The 19,123-nt window shown below is 42.1% G+C and overlaps 1 protein-coding gene across 13 annotated transcripts in view; it reads left to right on the forward strand.

Moving 5' to 3' along the window:
- Positions 1-4: 4 nt before the first annotated feature.
- mark3a (MAP/microtubule affinity-regulating kinase 3a) overlaps positions 5-19,123 on the forward strand; it is a 36,170-nt gene continuing 17,051 nt past the window's right edge. For 12 of the 13 annotated variants that reach the window (XM_061794368.1, XM_061794374.1, XM_061794372.1 and 9 more), the window contains exons 1-6: positions 5-249; positions 8,464-8,652; positions 10,322-10,375; positions 15,253-15,301; positions 15,845-15,910; positions 18,504-18,574. In XM_061794368.1, coding sequence (XP_061650352.1) covers positions 199-249; positions 8,464-8,652; positions 10,322-10,375; positions 15,253-15,301; positions 15,845-15,910; positions 18,504-18,574 — 480 coding nt within the window. In that variant the 5' untranslated portion in view covers positions 5-198. Of the gene's footprint in view, positions 250-1,954; positions 2,418-8,463; positions 8,653-10,321; positions 10,376-15,252; positions 15,302-15,844; positions 15,911-18,503; positions 18,575-19,123 lie in introns of those variants that run through there. The other variant, XM_061794370.1, reaches the window with a different exon arrangement.

The following is a 19,123-nucleotide window of genomic DNA, read 5'->3' on the forward strand; positions in this document are numbered from 1 at the left end:
GGGGGTGGGCTGCGGCGGCCGAACAGCTTCGCCCCAAAGGGACCCAGGCCGACTCTCAACAGCGAGGACTTCTTGTTTGTGTCGTCGTCGGGCTCCCCCCTCGGTCGGACATCCATGCGACCGTGCCCCTCTTCCGCCGCCGCCGCGGGATTGAACGTGGTGTCACCGGACTGCGGGCCGCTTCCCCTCGCCTGAAACATGTCAAGCAAAACCCCTTTGCCCACCGTCAACGAGAAGGCGAGCGATAGTGTGAGTAGCCGTTTTGGCAGCAGCTCTTCGCACACATTTTCCTCGCGTATTGTTTGTTCTCTCACACACACTTCGGCAACAATCCGCTTCCTCTTCGGCCTCCCAAAATCTACTCGCTTTAACTCTGTTTTGCCTCAATTGTAGTAACGCTGTGCTTGTGTCAAGTTTTGGAGCGATAGTTGTTTATTTAGGACGTGTTGGTGACACTTAGGCCCCAGCCGAACAAAACTACAGTACAGCACTTTGCCTGTTAGCTTGGCAGCAGACGGGGGAGATTGTGTACTGGCGTCCGATTGGCTACGCGGGCTGTCAGTCAGGGGCATCCACCATTCAGATTTGGAATAGAAAGGTCTGAGTCCCGCCCACTCGTGACCAACGGAGCACCCTGCCTGACTCACGGCTCAAAACAAGCGCGACGTCATCACCCGCGCTTCCGGCCGGGCTCGTCACAATAAAACGTTGTCCAATCTATTCCATAATTTTAATATATTATATTTTATTATATATAAATTATTAAGTTTTGAAGACATTAATATTTTGGAATTTTATTTTAACTGGGATTAGCAAGGTGGACAAAAATACTTTTAGATTCTGGCAACGGTGACGCCAAAAATGCATGCATGTTACAATATCAACATTATTAATGTATATATATTAGGGCTGTCACTATTTAGAAACGGTTATCCTATAGATATTTCATTGAGTAATCACCCCCCCATTTTTTTTAACTAGGGTTAACTTGTATAATGTATTTTATTATCATTTATAAGGGCTTGACTTCCATTCTTAAACTGCATATGTTTGTAATGAGTGTATGGTATAAACTGTACAGAATTTGAGACAACAAAATCAGCCTTTGCTAATCTTCTTTATTTGCCAAGTATGACAAAAACACACGAGGTTGTTGGAGCCGCTCTAGTACGACACAGACAGCCATTTGACAGAGAATACTTTTGAGACATAAAAACTCAGTATGGAGAATCCCTGAGCAATGAAAGGTTACCGCTAATTTGGTAATGCCAATAAGTTTAAAAATTTTTTTTTAGGACAGTTATGCAAATGATGCAGAGTCCTGTACCAATTTAGAGCAGTTTGAAATGAATAATACAGCGCTAATCTGGTACAGTGACCATTGTGCAAACAGCGCAGAGAGTTCAAGAAATGTAAGCAGTTTAAAGTGACTAGTAGTGCGATAATCTGGAATTTTGTGGCAGCACCAAACCAGACTGCGATGGAAGAACACAGGACCGATTCGATGGCCGCTGTGTAGAACCGCCTCAGCAGCTCCCGTGGCAGGCCGTGCTTTCTCAGAAGCCGCAGGAAGTACATCCTCTGCTGGGCCTTTTTGTGGACGGAGTCGATGTTGGTCTCCCACTTCAGGTCCTGAGAGACTGTAATTCCCAGGAATTTGAAGATTACAAGGTGTCGAAATGATTAATCGATTGTCAAAATAGTTCTCGATTAATTTGAAAGTCGATTAGTTGTCGGACCTCTAGATTGGCAAAATGTTTTTTTGGTACAAACTTATCATAACAGGACTTTCTTGAAAATGGGCAACTCTTGCGGCATTTAGGGCGACAGACCATAGTTGATGATCAATTAGTTGTTGAGTCATCGATTAATGGTTGCACCGCTCATCGTGACCATATTTAAATTCTCTATTAAGAGATAATCTTCATATTTATACATTCCTAGTTTATTTCCATGTAAACTTTTCAACTTGAAAAAATTCCCAGAATTTTCCAACCCTACGTGCAATATCGTAAAATGTGTCCATGGATCGACGACTTGAGTCTAGTGAAGGACGAACATATTTTGCAACAAAGCAGAGAGTTTCAGGGCTCTGCTGGAAAAATAATAATCTGGCCCGGATGCCGTGACGCAGAAACGTTCCTAACTTCCATTCCCAGTCTTGCTTTTACTCTGAAAGGTCCACTTCCCGCCAGCCTGCCGCGGGCTTGATACACACCGGTGATTAGCATCCCAGCCCACTTCCCCCCCAGTCGCCTCCATCCCTCCCCCCTTCCTGTCCTGGTCTGCGCTGGTTATCAGTGGCCAAGTTGCGAGCGGTGTTGAGGGAGTCGGCCAGCGTCGGGAGCCCGGCGCCGTTTTCCTGTGGCGAAATGACAGGCTTGCATTCGCAGGCGGCCAGGAGGCACTGCAGCCTCGTGAGTAAAACCTCAAGGCCGCCGTCCAGACAAAATGTCACTTAAATGAGTTTGTGTTGTTTTGAGTGGCTAGAATCCGACGCTCTTTGATGTTTCCTGCCGTGAGTGAACAACGTGTCGTGTCAAATTTAAGACTTGATACATCTGCGCTTGAGCAGGCGGTGACCTCGGTCTGCTTGATTTGGACACTCTGTGTTCAAATTGAGTTTGTGACATTTGGAGTGTAACTGTGCGCTCCAATCTTTCATCCAGTCCCTTTTACCCCCCCTGGAACGAGTAACTTTTGGAGGACTATTATCCGTTTGGATGCAGGAACTATTGTCTAAATGAAGTTCTGGGGTCCTTTAACATGCTAAGGGTGCAGTACTTCTTTCATCACCCCATTTTGGGACAAGCGCCCAGTGTTCAAACGGTACCCAAAAGTTCCTAGTTCCCGGGTGAAGTCAATGCAGTGTAAAAACTACTTAAATTTAGTTTTGGGGTGATTTATTAGGGCCGAAAGAAGACCCTGCTCTCAAGTAGTATTCTCGTAAGGTTCAGGAACCTTTGGGATGAGGTCGGCTTCTGCGACTGTTGGCATGGATCTTTCATATTGTAACTCTTACCTAGGACTTGGAGCTTTTGGACAACTATTATGTGTTTGGACCCAGGAACAATTAGCTAAATTGAATTCCGTGGTCCTCTATCAGCGCCAAAAGAAGACCATGGATGCTAAAGTGGAAGTATTTCTTTCATGCCCCAAAAAATTCCCAGTAACAACATTTTGGGACAAGTTCCCGCACTCTTAAGAGTTCCTCCAAAAGGTTCCCAGATCTGGGGTAAAGTTCCTTCAGTGCAAAAACCACTTAGAATTTTTTGGGGGGCTGAAAAAAGACCCCGCTCTTGAGGTAGTACTCTCAAAATGTTCAGGATCCTTTAGGGCAGGGTCTGCAGTTTTGGATGTATCCGATTGGTCGACACATTTCCACCTTTAGTTGTCGATACCTGTAGTCCCTGGAAGTAACATGTTAAAGGTGCCGTATTTTGCCAAAGCAACTTTTTCTCGTATTTGGGATGCAATATTGTCTCTATGGTGCCTCAGTAAACGTGAAATATGAATTCAAAGGGTCCCCGCAGACATTTTTGTGCGCAGAGGACCGGAAATCAGCTCAGTGGAATTTCTCCAGCTTATCGTCGTCACTCGCGAAGATCAACGCCTACCTCCTGCGCTCCTGAGCCAGTGCTGTTGACGTAACAAACACGGAGACAGCATATCAGAGGAAAGGGGGCGGTCTTCGCAAAATCTGGACAAAGCGGGTACAAAAGTGGGTCAAACAGAAGTAGCTTTTCTGGCCACTCTTATGACAAAACCAAGGTGTTTTTTAAAATTAAATTGACACTTTTATACTAAGTTCATTTAGGAGAGTCACTCTAAGGAGGTTGAACTATCCAAAATACATGACCTTTAAGCGCTGGAGACCCAAAGGTTCCAGAACCTCTGAGAAGTCTCTGAAAACCTTTGTGGTGTGTTAAGCAACATTGAATTTATCTGATTGGTTGGTCGTCTTCTGTAGCTTGTGAGGTTACTTATTCTGCGTCATCTGATTTACACGAATAGCTGCATTCACTATTACAGAACCTATAGTTCTTGGTACTTGCAGTTCCTGGAATTAAAAGCAATCCGATGTGTTCATAGCTGCAGAACCCACACCTGCAATGGTTGCTGGACTTCTTGAACGTACTACTCTATTAAAGGGTCTTCGTTCGGACCGATAACTTTAGACGATAGTTCCTGTGATCGAACGAAATAATGTTCCTCCAAAAATCCTTTGTTTGTGCACCCGAAATAAGCCAAGAAGCCACATTTCAAGCTCAACTCCAGGAACCTTCAGTCCTGGGTACTTGTATTTCCTGGAACTAACAGGTTCCCGTTTAACCCAGACCCGAAGGTTGTTGGGACGTCTCCAAAGTGCTACCCACTTAGCTGGGTGACCCCTCAAATACATTTAGAAAGCAATTCCTGCAATCCAATCACAAAAATGTTCCTGGTTCCAGGGTAAAATTCCTGCGGTTGAAATGTACTGTTCGACACTTCTCCGCTCTACTCCACATTGTGAAGTAACGTCACAGTGGAAACGACCCGAGGTTAGCTATGCTAGTTGTCTTCCTCGGTAGCGAGTCTCTAGTATTGATTTCTCCAATAGTAGACAGTATGCTAACTGTCGTAGCTGGTTGACAGCGTTGTGGTAATATCTTACCGTTGAATTTGTTGAGGAGTGACGGGTGGGGTGCTCTTGCCTCCTAGCCAGCCACTCTTTGTAAGCACGTTTTGTGTTGCCTTCCTTGACCAAGCCGCCGTAGCCCCCCCCAAAAAAAACAACAACAACGAATAAAAAGCTCATACCGCTGATGGAACGCTTTAGCAGTTTTGGAAACTGACTTTTTAAATCTGCGGTATATCTTTAAAGTGGCAGTTTTCTTTTAGCCCGATAATTGACTTTGTTTAGACAAAAACAGTCCAAACATGCATTGTTCCTCAAGAAGTTTTTAGTCCAGCAGTTGAAATTAGAAGTGTCACAATAAATTGATTAATTGACAACTAATCGATAAGCATATTAATTGACAACTATATGATAATTGATTCATTTTTTAACTAAAAATGATCCAAATCCTCAGATTGCTGCCTCTCAACAGTAAATATTCTCTGATTTCGGTCGTCGTTAATGGAAGCATACTATATTTTGTGTTTGCTTAAAAGAAAAAAAAAAAAGAAAAATTTGCAAACAGTTGCTTTTACTTTGGAAAGCAATGATCAACTTTTTTGCCCATTTTGTGATGTTACGGATCAAACCAGCAACTGAATAATAATTGTCAATTTATGGAAAAAATAATAGTCAGTTTAATCTATTACGAAAATAATTATTTGCACCCGTAGTATCAATAATGTGTAATTGGCATGTAGTTGAACCTGAAGCAGCCTTCGAAGTGTTTATCGAACTAGTAGCCCTTTGTTCGGATGAATCGGTAGCCAAGAAGTAGCTCACTTTCAAAAAAGCTTGCGGAGTACATCAATCCCTTTCATGTGATATTGCGTCGTTGTTGTTTAGTTGGTTTTGTTTCATCATGAAACAATACCAAATAAACAAGAATAATCGGTTAATAAACAGTAATTGGAAGAAAATGATTTTGCAATAAACTTTAATTGAAAATACATTTCTATCCGATTATTTGATTAATCGATGGAACAATGGCTTGAGTAATCGATTCTATACATATTGTATAGTGACAGCCGTAGTTGAAATGTTCCGGGACCTCGGGCCACAAACGACGGAGACATTTACTTCCCTGAAATTTCAAGGACTACGGAATTTCCCGGGACGGAAGTTGGAACCGCACCTTTTTGCCGTGCTCAGTTTCAGCGGGTGTGACAAGGAGATGGGTTCTGGGCGCGGCACGCTTGATACGGACCTCCAGCCGTGTTTTACTTTGGTGGTTGCTTTTGAAAAGGACACCAGTAGCAAAAAAAAAAAAAAAGAAATGCGTGTGCTGTGAGAGCTGCAGCCAGTAACAAAGTTCACATGACGCGGAAGCACGCGAATTAGGTCGGCATCCACATGCTTCACTTCTCACACACGAGCTCACGCGTTCCTCTTCGCAAGTTTCGTCTTAAAGGTGGACCGAGTCATCGGTCTCGCTTTTCACGATTAGGATTTTTGGGGCCGATCAACGAGTTTAAAATACCGATCTCCGATTACTTGTTCATTTACTGTATATACTTGTGTACTTAATTGCTCAAAAAATTATAGTTCCAATAAATAAGGTATCTTTGTTCCTCTATTTATGCCAGTGAGGCATAGTGACAGAAAGAATAAATGAATGGTCTTCTATAAGATGGCAGGAAGTCAATACAGTCGTTAATGTATCCACTTTTTGTGACATTTTTGCTTGTTGGTGTGCCGTGAGATTTTCCAATTGTAAAATATGTTCCTTGGCTCCATAAAGGTTGGAAATCACTGCTCTAGTCACATCGTGTATCCTAATCAGTCACGTCAAACCAACATTACATACAACATGACAGAAATAATGGGTGCTACCTTACTGTAATTAAATTACTTTATTGTAATTAAATTACTTCACACACACCAAAACATTAGACCATGATTCGACAGAACGGCTGCATGTTCGCTTACAACCGTTAGTGCTAGCACTAGTTTGCTCGGCTACATAACGTTTTGTTGCCTGCTTGCGAGCCGTATCGTATTCAAAGTACGTGAACATACCTCAAGTGACCCTTAAACGGACGTCCTCTCCTGAGCACCGGTGACCACCAACACACGTTTTTCCCCATTTTGTTCTTATAAACACACGCGGCGATCCATTGTTGCTGTCGTCACCATGGTAACGAGTGTATCCGGTCGCATTTGAGTTGACAAGATAAAGCCCAATGATCGTAAAAAACTTGGATGCGGTGGTATTGGAATACAAGTTTTTATTGCAGTAGTCTGACATAGTGCAATCGTGAATGAGCAAATTTGTCTTGTAGTCTGATCCGGGCATTACGTGTTGTCTGTCCCACACCACTGACATGTTTTTTTTTTTTTAATAACTTTATTGGTGGTCAGATATTTACAGTACTATGTCAAAAGACACGCGGCAAGGCTAAAAATAAACCAGCTTTTGGATTCAAATGTACTGTACACAATGGCAACACGGAGTAAATGTCTTTTGCGGAGACGATCAATGGCTTCATTGATCGGATTGGCAAATTATGACATTAATGCCGATCAGCATAAAATGCTAATTATTGGCCGATACCGATCAGGCCGATCAGATCAGTGTAAAGTCTACTTTTCACCCATCCGAGGTTCATCATGTCGCCGTCATAGGACCATATCATATGGCCTTAAAGTCAAATGTGACCTTTTCTTTAATTGATAGCGGCTATATTTACGTTTTGTGGTCGGTCACCAGTGCCAGAATTTAAACGGCCAAATTGCAGATTCCTTAAGATAGTTGCAGTTTAAATATTATTAAACATTTACCATTATATATTGCAATAAATTCATAGTCTTTGGAATCGCACTTAATTACAAAATTACTCATGTTCCCTTCCAATTTTTGCTACTCTATTTATATACATATATATTTAGGTCACATCATTGACAATTTAAATGTATGTGTTGCTAAAATAATTGTTTAAATACAGCTATCAATTATATATTTTAATAAATTCATTATGCTTGGAATCACACATTAGAAAAATAAAAAACATTTCTGTCACTATATTTACTTGTGCGGTCACCGGAGCCCGATTTTAAGTGGACACATGGTCAAAATGTCGATTGCTTTCGCTAAATTCCAATTTAAATAAACCCACTAAACATCATACATTCTAGTCTGTTAAAATTTTTTGGAACACTGTATTTAGAAAAATGACCAAGGTTTACTTCACTTATTGGCGACAATACATACATGGCTTCAAAATAAATTTCAAAATGGTTTTCACAAAAATCTGATTTCCAATTTTAAGAGATTTTTTTTCTAATTGAAATTTTATGGAAAAAGCAAATGTCAATAATATTATTGAAAGCAAGTTCTGTTTGTTGTTCCTTTCTGAGATTTTTTTTGTTCTCCTGATCAAAAACAAGCTTTGAAACTATTTTCTTGTAACATTTTTTTCCAGCATTAATTTGCATCGACTTCCACAGAAATAATAGAAATGAATATATATTTTGTTTCACAGGTAATGTGAAAATAAGTGCCTCCTCTTGGAGGAATGTCTCTTGTCAAAACATGAATGTAATGAATGAAAAATATGACATAATTGAATATTGTTAGTGGAAGCATTGTACATCAGCAGAGCCGCGCGTTGACCTACGGAAGCCACGTGAAAAAAGATCAACTTTATTGATTGTACTTGAACGAGTGCGTGGATGAAATCTATTCATGGCTCACCACTCGGCCGTCATAGACCTTGAAGCGCAGCACGCGATGTTTCCAGCCGTGCTTTTCTTCCAGCGTCCCGGAATAATGACGACGCGTTTGTCGGTTCCCTCGCTCCCCGCAGCGCACGTCTTCTCACAGCAACGGCCGGCAGGAAGTCAGCAGCTCGCGCTCGTCTCGCTCCGGCGTGCGTTCGCGCAGCTCCGAGGAGCCTCAGCAGCCGCACGTGGGGAACTACCGGCTGCTCAAGACCATCGGCAAGGGCAACTTCGCCAAGGTCAAGCTGGCCCGACACATCCTCACCGGCAGAGAGGTAACGCGCAGCGTTAGCATAACCGCTTTCTTGTGTAGCCTTGTTAGCATTAGCGCCCACATTTTGTTAGCCAAATAGCAGAATTGCAGAAGTCAGCGATTCTCTCAGTGTGGCACGAGTACCGCTAGTGGTAGGCGGGCTCCCTCTCGTCGGACCTGAAAGCTCACTCAATTAAATATGAATGAAATTGACAAAATTTCAAACATGAGAAACAGTCCAACATATTACAATGATGCTTGTGGCTACATATGCATCCTATTTTTTGAATGTAGCAAAGTACATTTTTTTTACTTTTCAAATACAGTTTAGTTGTATTCTACTTTGAAGTACAGTACAATAAATTTGCTTTTAACGTTTAACTTTAAAAAAATGTGAGTACATTTTTATTTTGTGCGACACGTTTTTAATTGAATGACTGACATTTTTTTTTTTTTTTTCCTTTAGTTCTGCGCAGTGTTCACGACCAAACTGTACATAATGTTACAGTGGCTTACAATAATAAATGTACGTTTTAGGAATAAAACACGTAGGCTTACTAGGGTACTGTATTTGAATGTCGGTCATTATGGTGGTACTTGGAGAGCTAAGTGTTTTTCAAAGTGGTACTTGGTGCAAAACGTTTGAGAGCCACTGGACTGAGTCATTTTGAACTTACTCTTACCGCAATAAAAAAAATAAAAAATACCAAGGCACTCAAAAACAAAACAAAACAGTTTTTTCTCTTCTTTTCTTATAACCTTCAAATATGACCTCCGGCAACTATGAGAACACATTTCATTTTTAAAATGGACAGATCGACAGTCGTTCGCAGATGAGATAAAAAAAAATTAAATGTGGGTGTCTGTCAAATATGTATTATTATTATTATTTTTTTTTTTAAACTATTTTAATATTGATGAATTGATTCATTCTCATATTTAATCATTTTTAAAATAAAAATGTGTGATAATTAGCCAAATATTTAATTGAATAAATTTCAGCTATATAAAATGGTTTATTTTCCTGGTATTTTTTTTATGATTGCCAAATCAATCCACTAATTATTAAATAATATAAATGAAATAATAATAAATAATAAAGTAGTATGTAATAAAGTAAAAAAAGTAATTAAATACATTATAATTAACCAATTTCAGTTATTAAAAATGTATATCAACCTAGCTATTTAAATAATCAGTTGGTAGATTTTATTGTAAATAATAAAACAAAAATATATTTTTTTAAATATTTGGATAATTAGTTCCATTATACGAATTACAATAAAAAAACTGAATTATTTTATAATTAAAAGAAACTATTTTCCACCGATATTTTAACTCGTTTTAAGCTTTTTTTAATTTTTATTTTTTACCTCATATATGAATAAACTGGCCCATGTGTTAATTTAAAAAACGATAAATGTGGCCCTTTAGCACCAAATGCTTGCCCACCCCTGACGTAAGCGGTGGTGTCGCTCCGCACAATCAAAATGGCTCCACGAACCAGGAAGGAGCCCGCTAACCAAGTTGTGTCAGACCACCAAATAATTATGGTCGTCCTTTTGTAATGAAGTTGTAACTGCGGAAACGACAACTTGTTCTGCCTCTGGGTGTTCCTACCTTTTGTGTTTTCTTTTGTTTTCACGCTTTGCTTTCCTTTTAATTCAGATTTTTCTTTTCTTGCTGCACAGGTAGCCATTAAAATCATAGACAAGACACAGCTGAACCCCAACAGCCTTCAGAAGGTAATTTTGCCTCAAGCTGCCGATGAATTGTGTGCATGCAAATGAGTTTTTGTGTCACACCGACATTGAAACATTTTGTGAAACAAGAAAGCTTTGTGAAAGAGAGTCGATACAACATTAGGATGAGTTTCGGAGAAAGCACGTCTCCCATCTGCAGCAAAGAATTCCACTCCACACTGTCACACTTGTTTGGATTAAAAAAAACACATTAACAAGAATGTACAGGAAGATATCGGATGCTCCTTTGCCTCTGGCCACTGAGGAAGAGGAGCACTTGTTTCTACTAGGGGTGTCCCAATCCGATCTTTGAGATCGGAAATCGGTCCGATGTCAGCAAAAAAAACGAGTTTCGGATCGGACTGGATCTAAAATCTCCGATTTGACCACTGTTATACTGTACAAGCAGTCCATTCCAAGCGCCCGGACAACGTGCAGAGCCCACGTGATCATGACAACAGCTTGCTAAGCCGCTGACATAGTAGCAAGCAGTAAGAGCAAATGTTGCTTCTTTAACTCGTTTATTGACACTCCAGTTGATGTTCACTGTTAAACTAAACGCACATTCCAAAAGAATTACACCTATTGAATGTTCAAATACATCACAGCCTTTGTTTTTGCTCACAAAAATCGCTAGCTCAAAGTTAACCATGACTGAAAAACACTATTCATGAGCTAACGAAAATTAGCATCAAACTCACTGCACTTATATCTGTCAAAATAATGAATATTGGTACACAAATTCTGTATAAACACATACAAACAGCCACTATAACAATATTCTCTGGCATATATTCTTCAAACTCTATGAAAAATGAGTTATAATAACAATATTGGATCGTGACTTCTACTTTCTTTGTTACTGCAAGTGTGTATCTCATTGCATGCACCACACTGCCCCTCAGAGGCCAAGACGTGCACAACAGGAACAGCGATTGTCAATAAAACTAAAGCAGTTGTATCAAGAAGTTCAAGTGTCTTGCCGCACATGTAGAGAAAATGATGTTCCCACCATATACTGACAGTAAAAAAAAACTGAATTGAACTTGAATTATTTTGCACTTTAAAAGTAGAATTTGTATTTATTTATTGCGATTATGTTTCATGGTTTTGTCATTTAATGTAGAATATGCTTATGTTAAAGTTAAGCAGTGGTTATGTTGCAATTTAAATATATATTTTTATTAGTTATTTTGAGGATTTCCTAATATAATTTGTATTTTATTCAACTAGCACATTCTTATTTTTATGGTTACTTTATGTAACCCATTGGTTAATAATAAATGGGTCAGTTTTTCTCATACAGACTGTGGCTGATTATTGTTCTCCGTTTGAGTAATATCACTTGATCGAGCCTTTACGAACATTCCATACTACAAAATTAGTAAAATATGTATGATTATTGCTGATATTGGATCGAAAGTAAAAAAGTTGGATCGGGACATCCCTAGTCTAGTTAGTTAGCTAGTCCGTTAGGTCTATGTTATCCTGTAATTGTCTTCATGCAGTATATTTTCAAAAGTATTGGTTCAAACCTGCCTTGACTCAGATATACATTTAAATGATATCCCATTCTTAATCCATAGGGTTCAATATGACATCGGTCCTCCCTGTGCAGTTGTGCACCTCATTTTCAACTCTTGTGGGAAGGTTTACCACAAGGTTTAGGAGTGTGCTTATGGGAATTGCTGGTGTCATTTATGATAATTTTTCCAGAAGCGCATTTGTGAGGTCACGCACTGATGGCTCTCAATCTCTACAGAGACTAATTCATCCAAAAGTCTTCTATGGGGTTGAGGTCAGGACTATGTGCAGTCCAGTCAAGTTCATCCCCATCAAACTTTTTCATCTGTATCTTTATGAGCCTTGATTTGTGTACTGATGGACAGCCATGTTGGAACAGGAATGGGCCATCTCCAAACTGTTCCCACAAAGTTGGAAATGTCCAAAATATTCACCCCTGACTTCAGTGAAAGCATGCTTCAGCGTACCAAGAGATTTTGGACAGTCAAACAGTTTAGGGATTACCCCTTTCTGTTCCAACATGTCAGTGCACCAGTGCACAAAGCAAGGTCCATAAAGACATGGATGACAGAATTTGGTGTGGATGAACTTGAGTCCTGACCTCAACCCCATAGAACACGATTGGGTTGATTTGGAGCAGAGACTGAGAGCCAGGCCTTCTGGTCCAACATCAGTGTATGACCTCACACTTATGCTCCTGGAAGAATGGGCACAAATTCCCATAAATTCCCTCCTAAACCTTGTGGAAAGCCTTCCCACAAGAGTTGAAAATGTTACAGGGTAGACCAGCATCATATGAAACCATACGGATTTAGAATGAGATCTTGCTTCAAATCATATGTGAGTCAAGGCGGGTGAGCCAATACTTTTGGCAATATCGTGTATCTTTCTAGTCACTTTGGGTTTGTCTTTTTACACATATGGTCACTTTTGGTTTGTCTTCATGTATTGATAGTCGCTTTGTGTGCGGCTTCAAGTAACTCTTTGTGTATTTTGTTGGGCAAACTACGGTAATGACAATATTGTATGGGGAGCCTTTGTCTCTGTCGTTCGTCCCAGAAGTGTTTTTGTTTCCCGGGACTGTTAGATCCTGTCGTGCATGCGTCGACATCTCCATTGGCTTTTTTTTTTGTGGGGGCAGAGTTGTGACAGCGTTGATGCGTCGCCATAATCCCCCGGCCCCTCTGCTGGCCATCCTTTACCCTCCGCTAGGCTGGCGGTGGTTTTCCATCAGTTTTTCCAAAGCGCCATTGATTTCTAACCTTTTGTGTGTCAGAGGCTCCCAAAAAAAAAGCACTGAGTCATGACAGCGGCGCTCGCGCGCACAGAAAAAAACAAAAAACGTCAGGACGCTTCTGTAAGGATGCTTGATTTCCTCTCGAGGTTATTTTAAAAAGGTTCGCGCTGTCCCAAAAGACTTGAAACGGTGAAATTGGTGTCATGTGAGGCTATAAATACGCAACAATTGCGCCCTCCCTCCTCATCGTCACTCGTTCTGCTGATGAAGAGTGGACAAATCCCCCGAGAGGGACGAGCGAGCGTCACCGCGGATTGAAGCCGCCCCCCCGCGCTCTAATCCCACAGAACAGATCTTTTGTCCACATCTGCTGCTGTCCGAATACACGAGCATATGGTGGCTAGCCCGACAAGCTAACGTAGCAGTCTACGTCCTCACTCGCGCTTTGTCACATCTTCAGCACCAGTCACACAAGAGCCAAATTTAAGTCCCATCTTTCCAAAATCTGCTTGCTATACATTCTAAAAACAGTCTGATGCGCAGTGTGAAAGGGGTTATGACCATCTCTGTAACGTGAGAAAAAGCCAGCTTCGATGGGTAGCGTTGACAGGGGCAAAGTTACTGATGGTTTCCCTGTTTTGGATCGTGAACAATCTGAGGATGTCCTGTCGAGTGTGTAGTAGTTGTCTATTGCCAGGCTTTGCTGGTGTAGCTTCTTAACCACTGGGCCAAGCTGACACCCGCGTCCCGGCTTTCCTCCGTTCCGTTTCACACGGACAAACTGACTTTGAGCAACTGTGTGAAAGGGCCTCCCGGCCAAATTGTTAATCAGCGACGAACATTACCCAGCGTTGCGTGAAATGGCCTCAGTGCGATTGTCACAGTAAATCTGCGGAATTAAAAACAGCAACTAGCGTCATGCTAATCCTGGAAGCACATTGCGGAGGATCAGATGTACACACACTTATGGAGTTGTACCCTGATGTAGATCCAGTGCGCTGTAGTACCGTGAACTCCTGTTTCCCGCCGGGGAAACGTTCCAGACTGACCCACGATCTAGCGATAGCATCTAAAAACTTTTTTCCCAAATCATTTTACCCCCCCCCAACACGCTTTCAAGTTACCGCATTTCACGCTTTCTTAAGTATTCCTTATGCCTGTTCTCACTTGTTCGCTGTCAAGAAATGGGAGATTATTGTCTAAGATTACTTTGAGGAAACAAAAAGCCTCTGTCACATAAGCCGGGTTTACGTGCAGACTTTCTTGTCATTCAACTGTTTACATGTGACGTGATCTGTTCCGAGCTGGTGTTTGCGTGCGCCACTACGTTTAATGGAAACAAACGTGTGACATGCGCGGATGCACGGCAACATCACGGCATGTTGTGCTACTACACCAAAAGGTACACGTGACGGCTTGCGCAAACATGCGTCACGCTGCGGGAATGGCCGCCTGCGCCACGCAGCGCTCCCGTTGTGTGCCGAATCGTCTGTTTCCCCCTCTAATTGTGTTCCCGTAGCAGCTCGGCCGGTTGACTGGAGGCTGCACAAACAAAACCACCGCACAAAATCTGGACTGTTTGGTCACACAACTGCATTAGCCGCACTAGCTCATCAGTACACCAACCTTGTTTGTTTTCATGTGTTTATGGTCGCTTTGTGTGTTTTCATTCATCAACGGTCACATTTGATTTGTTTTCATTTCTGATCACTTTTTAAAATGTTTTAAAATTACGAGTTTATGGGCACGTTTCAAATCAAACGGGTAATAAATTGCCTGCTTACACATCTGACCACTTGTATGTTCGAAAAGCTTTGTTTCCATGTATTTATGGCCACTTTGTGTTGGTTTTCACAAGTTGATGGTCACTTGTTTGTTTTCTCTTTGTGTATTTATAGGCACTTTGTTTGTGTTGATTTAATTTATTTTTGGTCACATTGCATGAATTTGTGGACAGTTGTTTTCATTCTTTGTGGTCATCATGTTTTTATGGTCATCGTGTTTTTGTTTGTCAATTTGTTTGTCTTCATGCTTTTATGGTCATTTTGCTTTCATTACTGTAAGGTCCCTTTGCGTTTTCAATAAATGAATTCCTGGTCACTTTGTGTTTGCTTTTCAGCTCTTCAGAGAAGTGAGAATAATGAAGATCTTGAATCATCCCAACATTGGTAAGCGGATCTTACCATCCATCTGTCCGCTCGTTCTCTATTAACTTGTTTTTGTCCTATAAAGTATCAAGAAAATCTAGTTAGTCAGACATGACGAAGTGACTTCTCACCTCGGTTTGTCCACACATTCAATTTATTGAAGCTTTATGTCCAGTTGGCTTCCACCATATTGTTCGCTTTTTAACGGCAACCGTTAGACGCTTGGCATATTTTTCCTATGTGGAGGCCGAGTGTGAAAATTGACAAAGTGAAATATGTCAGGAAGCCCGTAGAGCAAACGGATGATCCTCTTCATGTGCGTTGACGATTGCCGCGAGTTGATGAAGTTTGATTTCTTGTTGTGCCTTAACGTGCTCTGCCGGCATCATCAGCAAGATGATCATCATGGTGAAGACTCCAAAGACAGCCAAACATCTTTTTATCTGCGCTTGCTCGTCTTCCCTCCCGCCCTCGGTCTATTTTTAGCCCGCCGCCCACTCTTTCATATCCACGCGCGCTCGGGCACACACTGAAGCTGTCTGGCGTTCTTGTGTGTGCTGGCAGTTAAGCTGTTTGAGGTGATTGAGACGGAGAGGACGCTCTACCTGGTCATGGAGTACGCCAGCGGAGGTGAGCAGCCGCCATTCGTGTCAACAGTGGTTACAACGCTCAGTTATTGGCCAATGGAGGGGAAGAACGTGAACCTCAAAAACTCTTCAATTGTTAAGATGGGTTGCATTAAAATATGTCAACTTGCTTGAGACTGTTAATGAACATTGTGAATATAAACACGGTCATGTTCACCTTTTATTGACTTGCGCTTATCTTGAAATGCGGCCCTCCTTTTATTTTGTAAATGAGAGAACCTTACGCAGTTGTGCTCAAAAGTTTGATTGCCCTGGCAGAATTTATAAGATGTGTACCATTCTCGTAAGAAAACTTGAGTGATCATTCAAAACATTTCTTTTATTTTGAATAAGCTTCAAATTAAACTATAATGCATTTCAGGAAAGCACAATCTTTATACAAAACGGAAATTGAGATGGTCGCTCATGCTGAAGTATTGCATCCACTCCGCTTTGAAATGTAACTTTTTGCCGTTGAACTCTTCTGAAGCTTTACTTTACTGGCGAGACGTCCTGAATGGCGTCACACTCGCGCTCCGGATGTCTCGCCATCGATTCGCGGGAAAAGGTCGAGCAAATGTCATTATCTCCCGAGACGAGCGCTCTGATCGCAGGCCAATTGCATTGCTTCTTAATAAAGTCGATGCTACCATTCTGTCCATTTCTCTCTCCTCTGTTGCATTGTAACGAGATGATGACTGGACTGAGGCGTATGCTGGAAGACGACAGTCATGCGCATCGAATTTGCCCATCCTCTGTCTTTTACGTGTCTTCTAACATCTCGTGTACACTGTAGTGTACTATAATTAAAAAAAACAAAACAAAAGAAACCACACAGGCCAAAGGAATGCCTCGCAAGAATCTCTATTGACCGACAAAGGACGACAGCTCGCTCGCGTACCGAATGCACGCTGAGAACGTACACGTTAGAACGCGAGAGCATGGAAGTAGGTTAGCTCGCCAGCTCGCTCGGCGTGCGCTTGCCGTTGGGACGGCCGGGTCAAATTTGTACAACTCGGCCCATCGGGGAAACCTGTCCTCATTGTGGGCCCGCCACAGCAGCCGCTTCTGCAACAATCGCAGGCGTCTTCATGTGCGCTGGAATAATTCCTGCTCCCCTTCCAATTAGTTTGCCCTGACTGAAATGTTGTCCAGAATCCTGGCTTTTTTGCCCCTTGCCTGGCGGCAGCTTCTTCTCCCTCGCTTACTAAAGCTGCGCATTCAGAAGCGGAAGACCGTTGAAATACAAAAAGGTGACAGCCTCATCAGGTCAAAATCACGTGCGACTAGTCGACGTCACGCTCAAAACGTCGTCGTGGACAAGTAAAGTCAACGATTCGACTACTCTCTACTAGGGCCCGACTGATTTAGTCCTTTTCAAAATAATCATAATCGGCTGAAGTTGTGGCAATTGAACACCGTTATACAGTATTCTTACTTTCTCATGTAACAGTAAATGTTGTTCAGCGTTGCAGTCACCCAGAATGATGTCATTGTGACGTTTGTCCACTAGATGGAGCGCTCCCGCTCGTCAATCCAAGAAGCGTTCTCGAAACATTCCGTGATGACATTTTGTCATTCCGATTGAGGATCTCTGGTCAGCTGTTTACATGTGACGTGATCTATTCCGATCGGAATCGGAACAGCCGTGTGACATGCGCACGTTGACGTAAACAACGTAAAAAACGTTTATCAAGGCGGAGGTCAGTCTATTTAGCAGTTGGTAGTGGGCATTGTTTTTCACTTTTATTAAGACAACAGCTTGATTAAAAACAAGTTACAAGTAGTTCCATCGCTTACGAGCTCTGGTCGGAAGCGGCCATGTTTATGTGCGTGAACGATGACGTCACGGCACGTTTGCGTCAAGACGGAGCATGCGCAGACACAGCGCTGGCCGATTGATGATTTACAGGGCGAAAATTGACTTCTGATCAGCAAATGGAATGGAAGCGAATGAAATTCCGCTTGTCCGTTTCTGCGTCGATGTGTTGCTTTTCTGGGCCTTCTAAAGTCGACTGACGCCCGCGCAGGTCGAGTGCGAGGATTCGGCTGAAGAGGTGTAGATACAAAGTGGATATAAAAAGTCTACACACCCCTGTTCAAATGCCCAGTTTTTGTGATTTCAAAAGAAAAAAGAAAAAGCGAGACCATGATAAATCATTTCCAAACCTTTTCCCACTGTTAATGTGACACCATTTCAAAAAAATAAATATCAAGAGTAGTAAAAAACAAAAAACAAAGATATCTTGGTAAATGGGGATGTGGCTTTGTTCAGAGTTAACCAATCACTTCTGTAAAATGCGAGTCAGTCCATGTTGTGCCTTTAATTAACCCCAAACAAAGTTCAGCTGTTCGAGGAGGCTTTTTCAAAAATTTCTGATACATTTTTTATTCTCCCCCCGAGTTGGTTGGAGACACGGCACACACACTTGGTTATGTTTATCAGCAGCAGCTCCTGCCCTCAGGAGAGGCTCATGTGCGGTTAAAAACGCCGTCTGGAAACACGTACGTGGGGCGAGCAGCTGCCGCCCGGACGCCGCCCTCCATCTTGTCTCGTCTTCACCGCCGTGTCTTGTGTGCTTTCTTCTTCTTTGCAGGAGAGGTCTTTGACTACCTGGTAGCACATGGAAGAATGAAGGAAAAAGAGGCCAGAGCTAAATTTAGACAGGTACGCAGCTACTTCCACGCCTGCAGTCTTCTGTTTTCGCACCTCCGCGCTACACGGACGCCGCCGCCGCCGTCCTCCGTGGTCGGTCTTCGCCCCGTCGCGACACCGGATGCTAATTGAGGTCGGGCGTGTCATGTGACGTTAACGAGGCCGCCGCTCGTCAACGGGTCACCAAACTGAACTCAGTTCACTTTCATAATAAATGGCGTCAGGTTCCAAATCACGCCGTTAAAGACCAAATGTTAGTTTTCGCTTTTAACTGGCTTCCTGATAAATTGGCAAAACGGTAGAGCTGGGATTTCTTCGCACGTCCCTTTCAGACACAAGTCAGAAGCAAAACCTTGCTGCGTTCCCACAGCCTTTGCGGCTCAACGAGTTGAGATAATGAGATGCGTTTGGGGTGTGTGCTAAAGATGAAAACAAATGATCTTTGTTAATTAAGCAACGGGCTAATCAGTTTAAATGCCGCTTGTAGTATTCCACAGAACGTTACATTTTGCAGAAGCAGACCGAGGCAGCTCCTTTGGTGCTTCTCAAGCTCCAAGTGGC

This window comes from Phyllopteryx taeniolatus, chromosome 13 (assembly GCF_024500385.1).
Source record: "Phyllopteryx taeniolatus isolate TA_2022b chromosome 13, UOR_Ptae_1.2, whole genome shotgun sequence".
Classification (NCBI taxonomy): domain Eukaryota; kingdom Metazoa; phylum Chordata; class Actinopteri; order Syngnathiformes; family Syngnathidae; genus Phyllopteryx; species Phyllopteryx taeniolatus.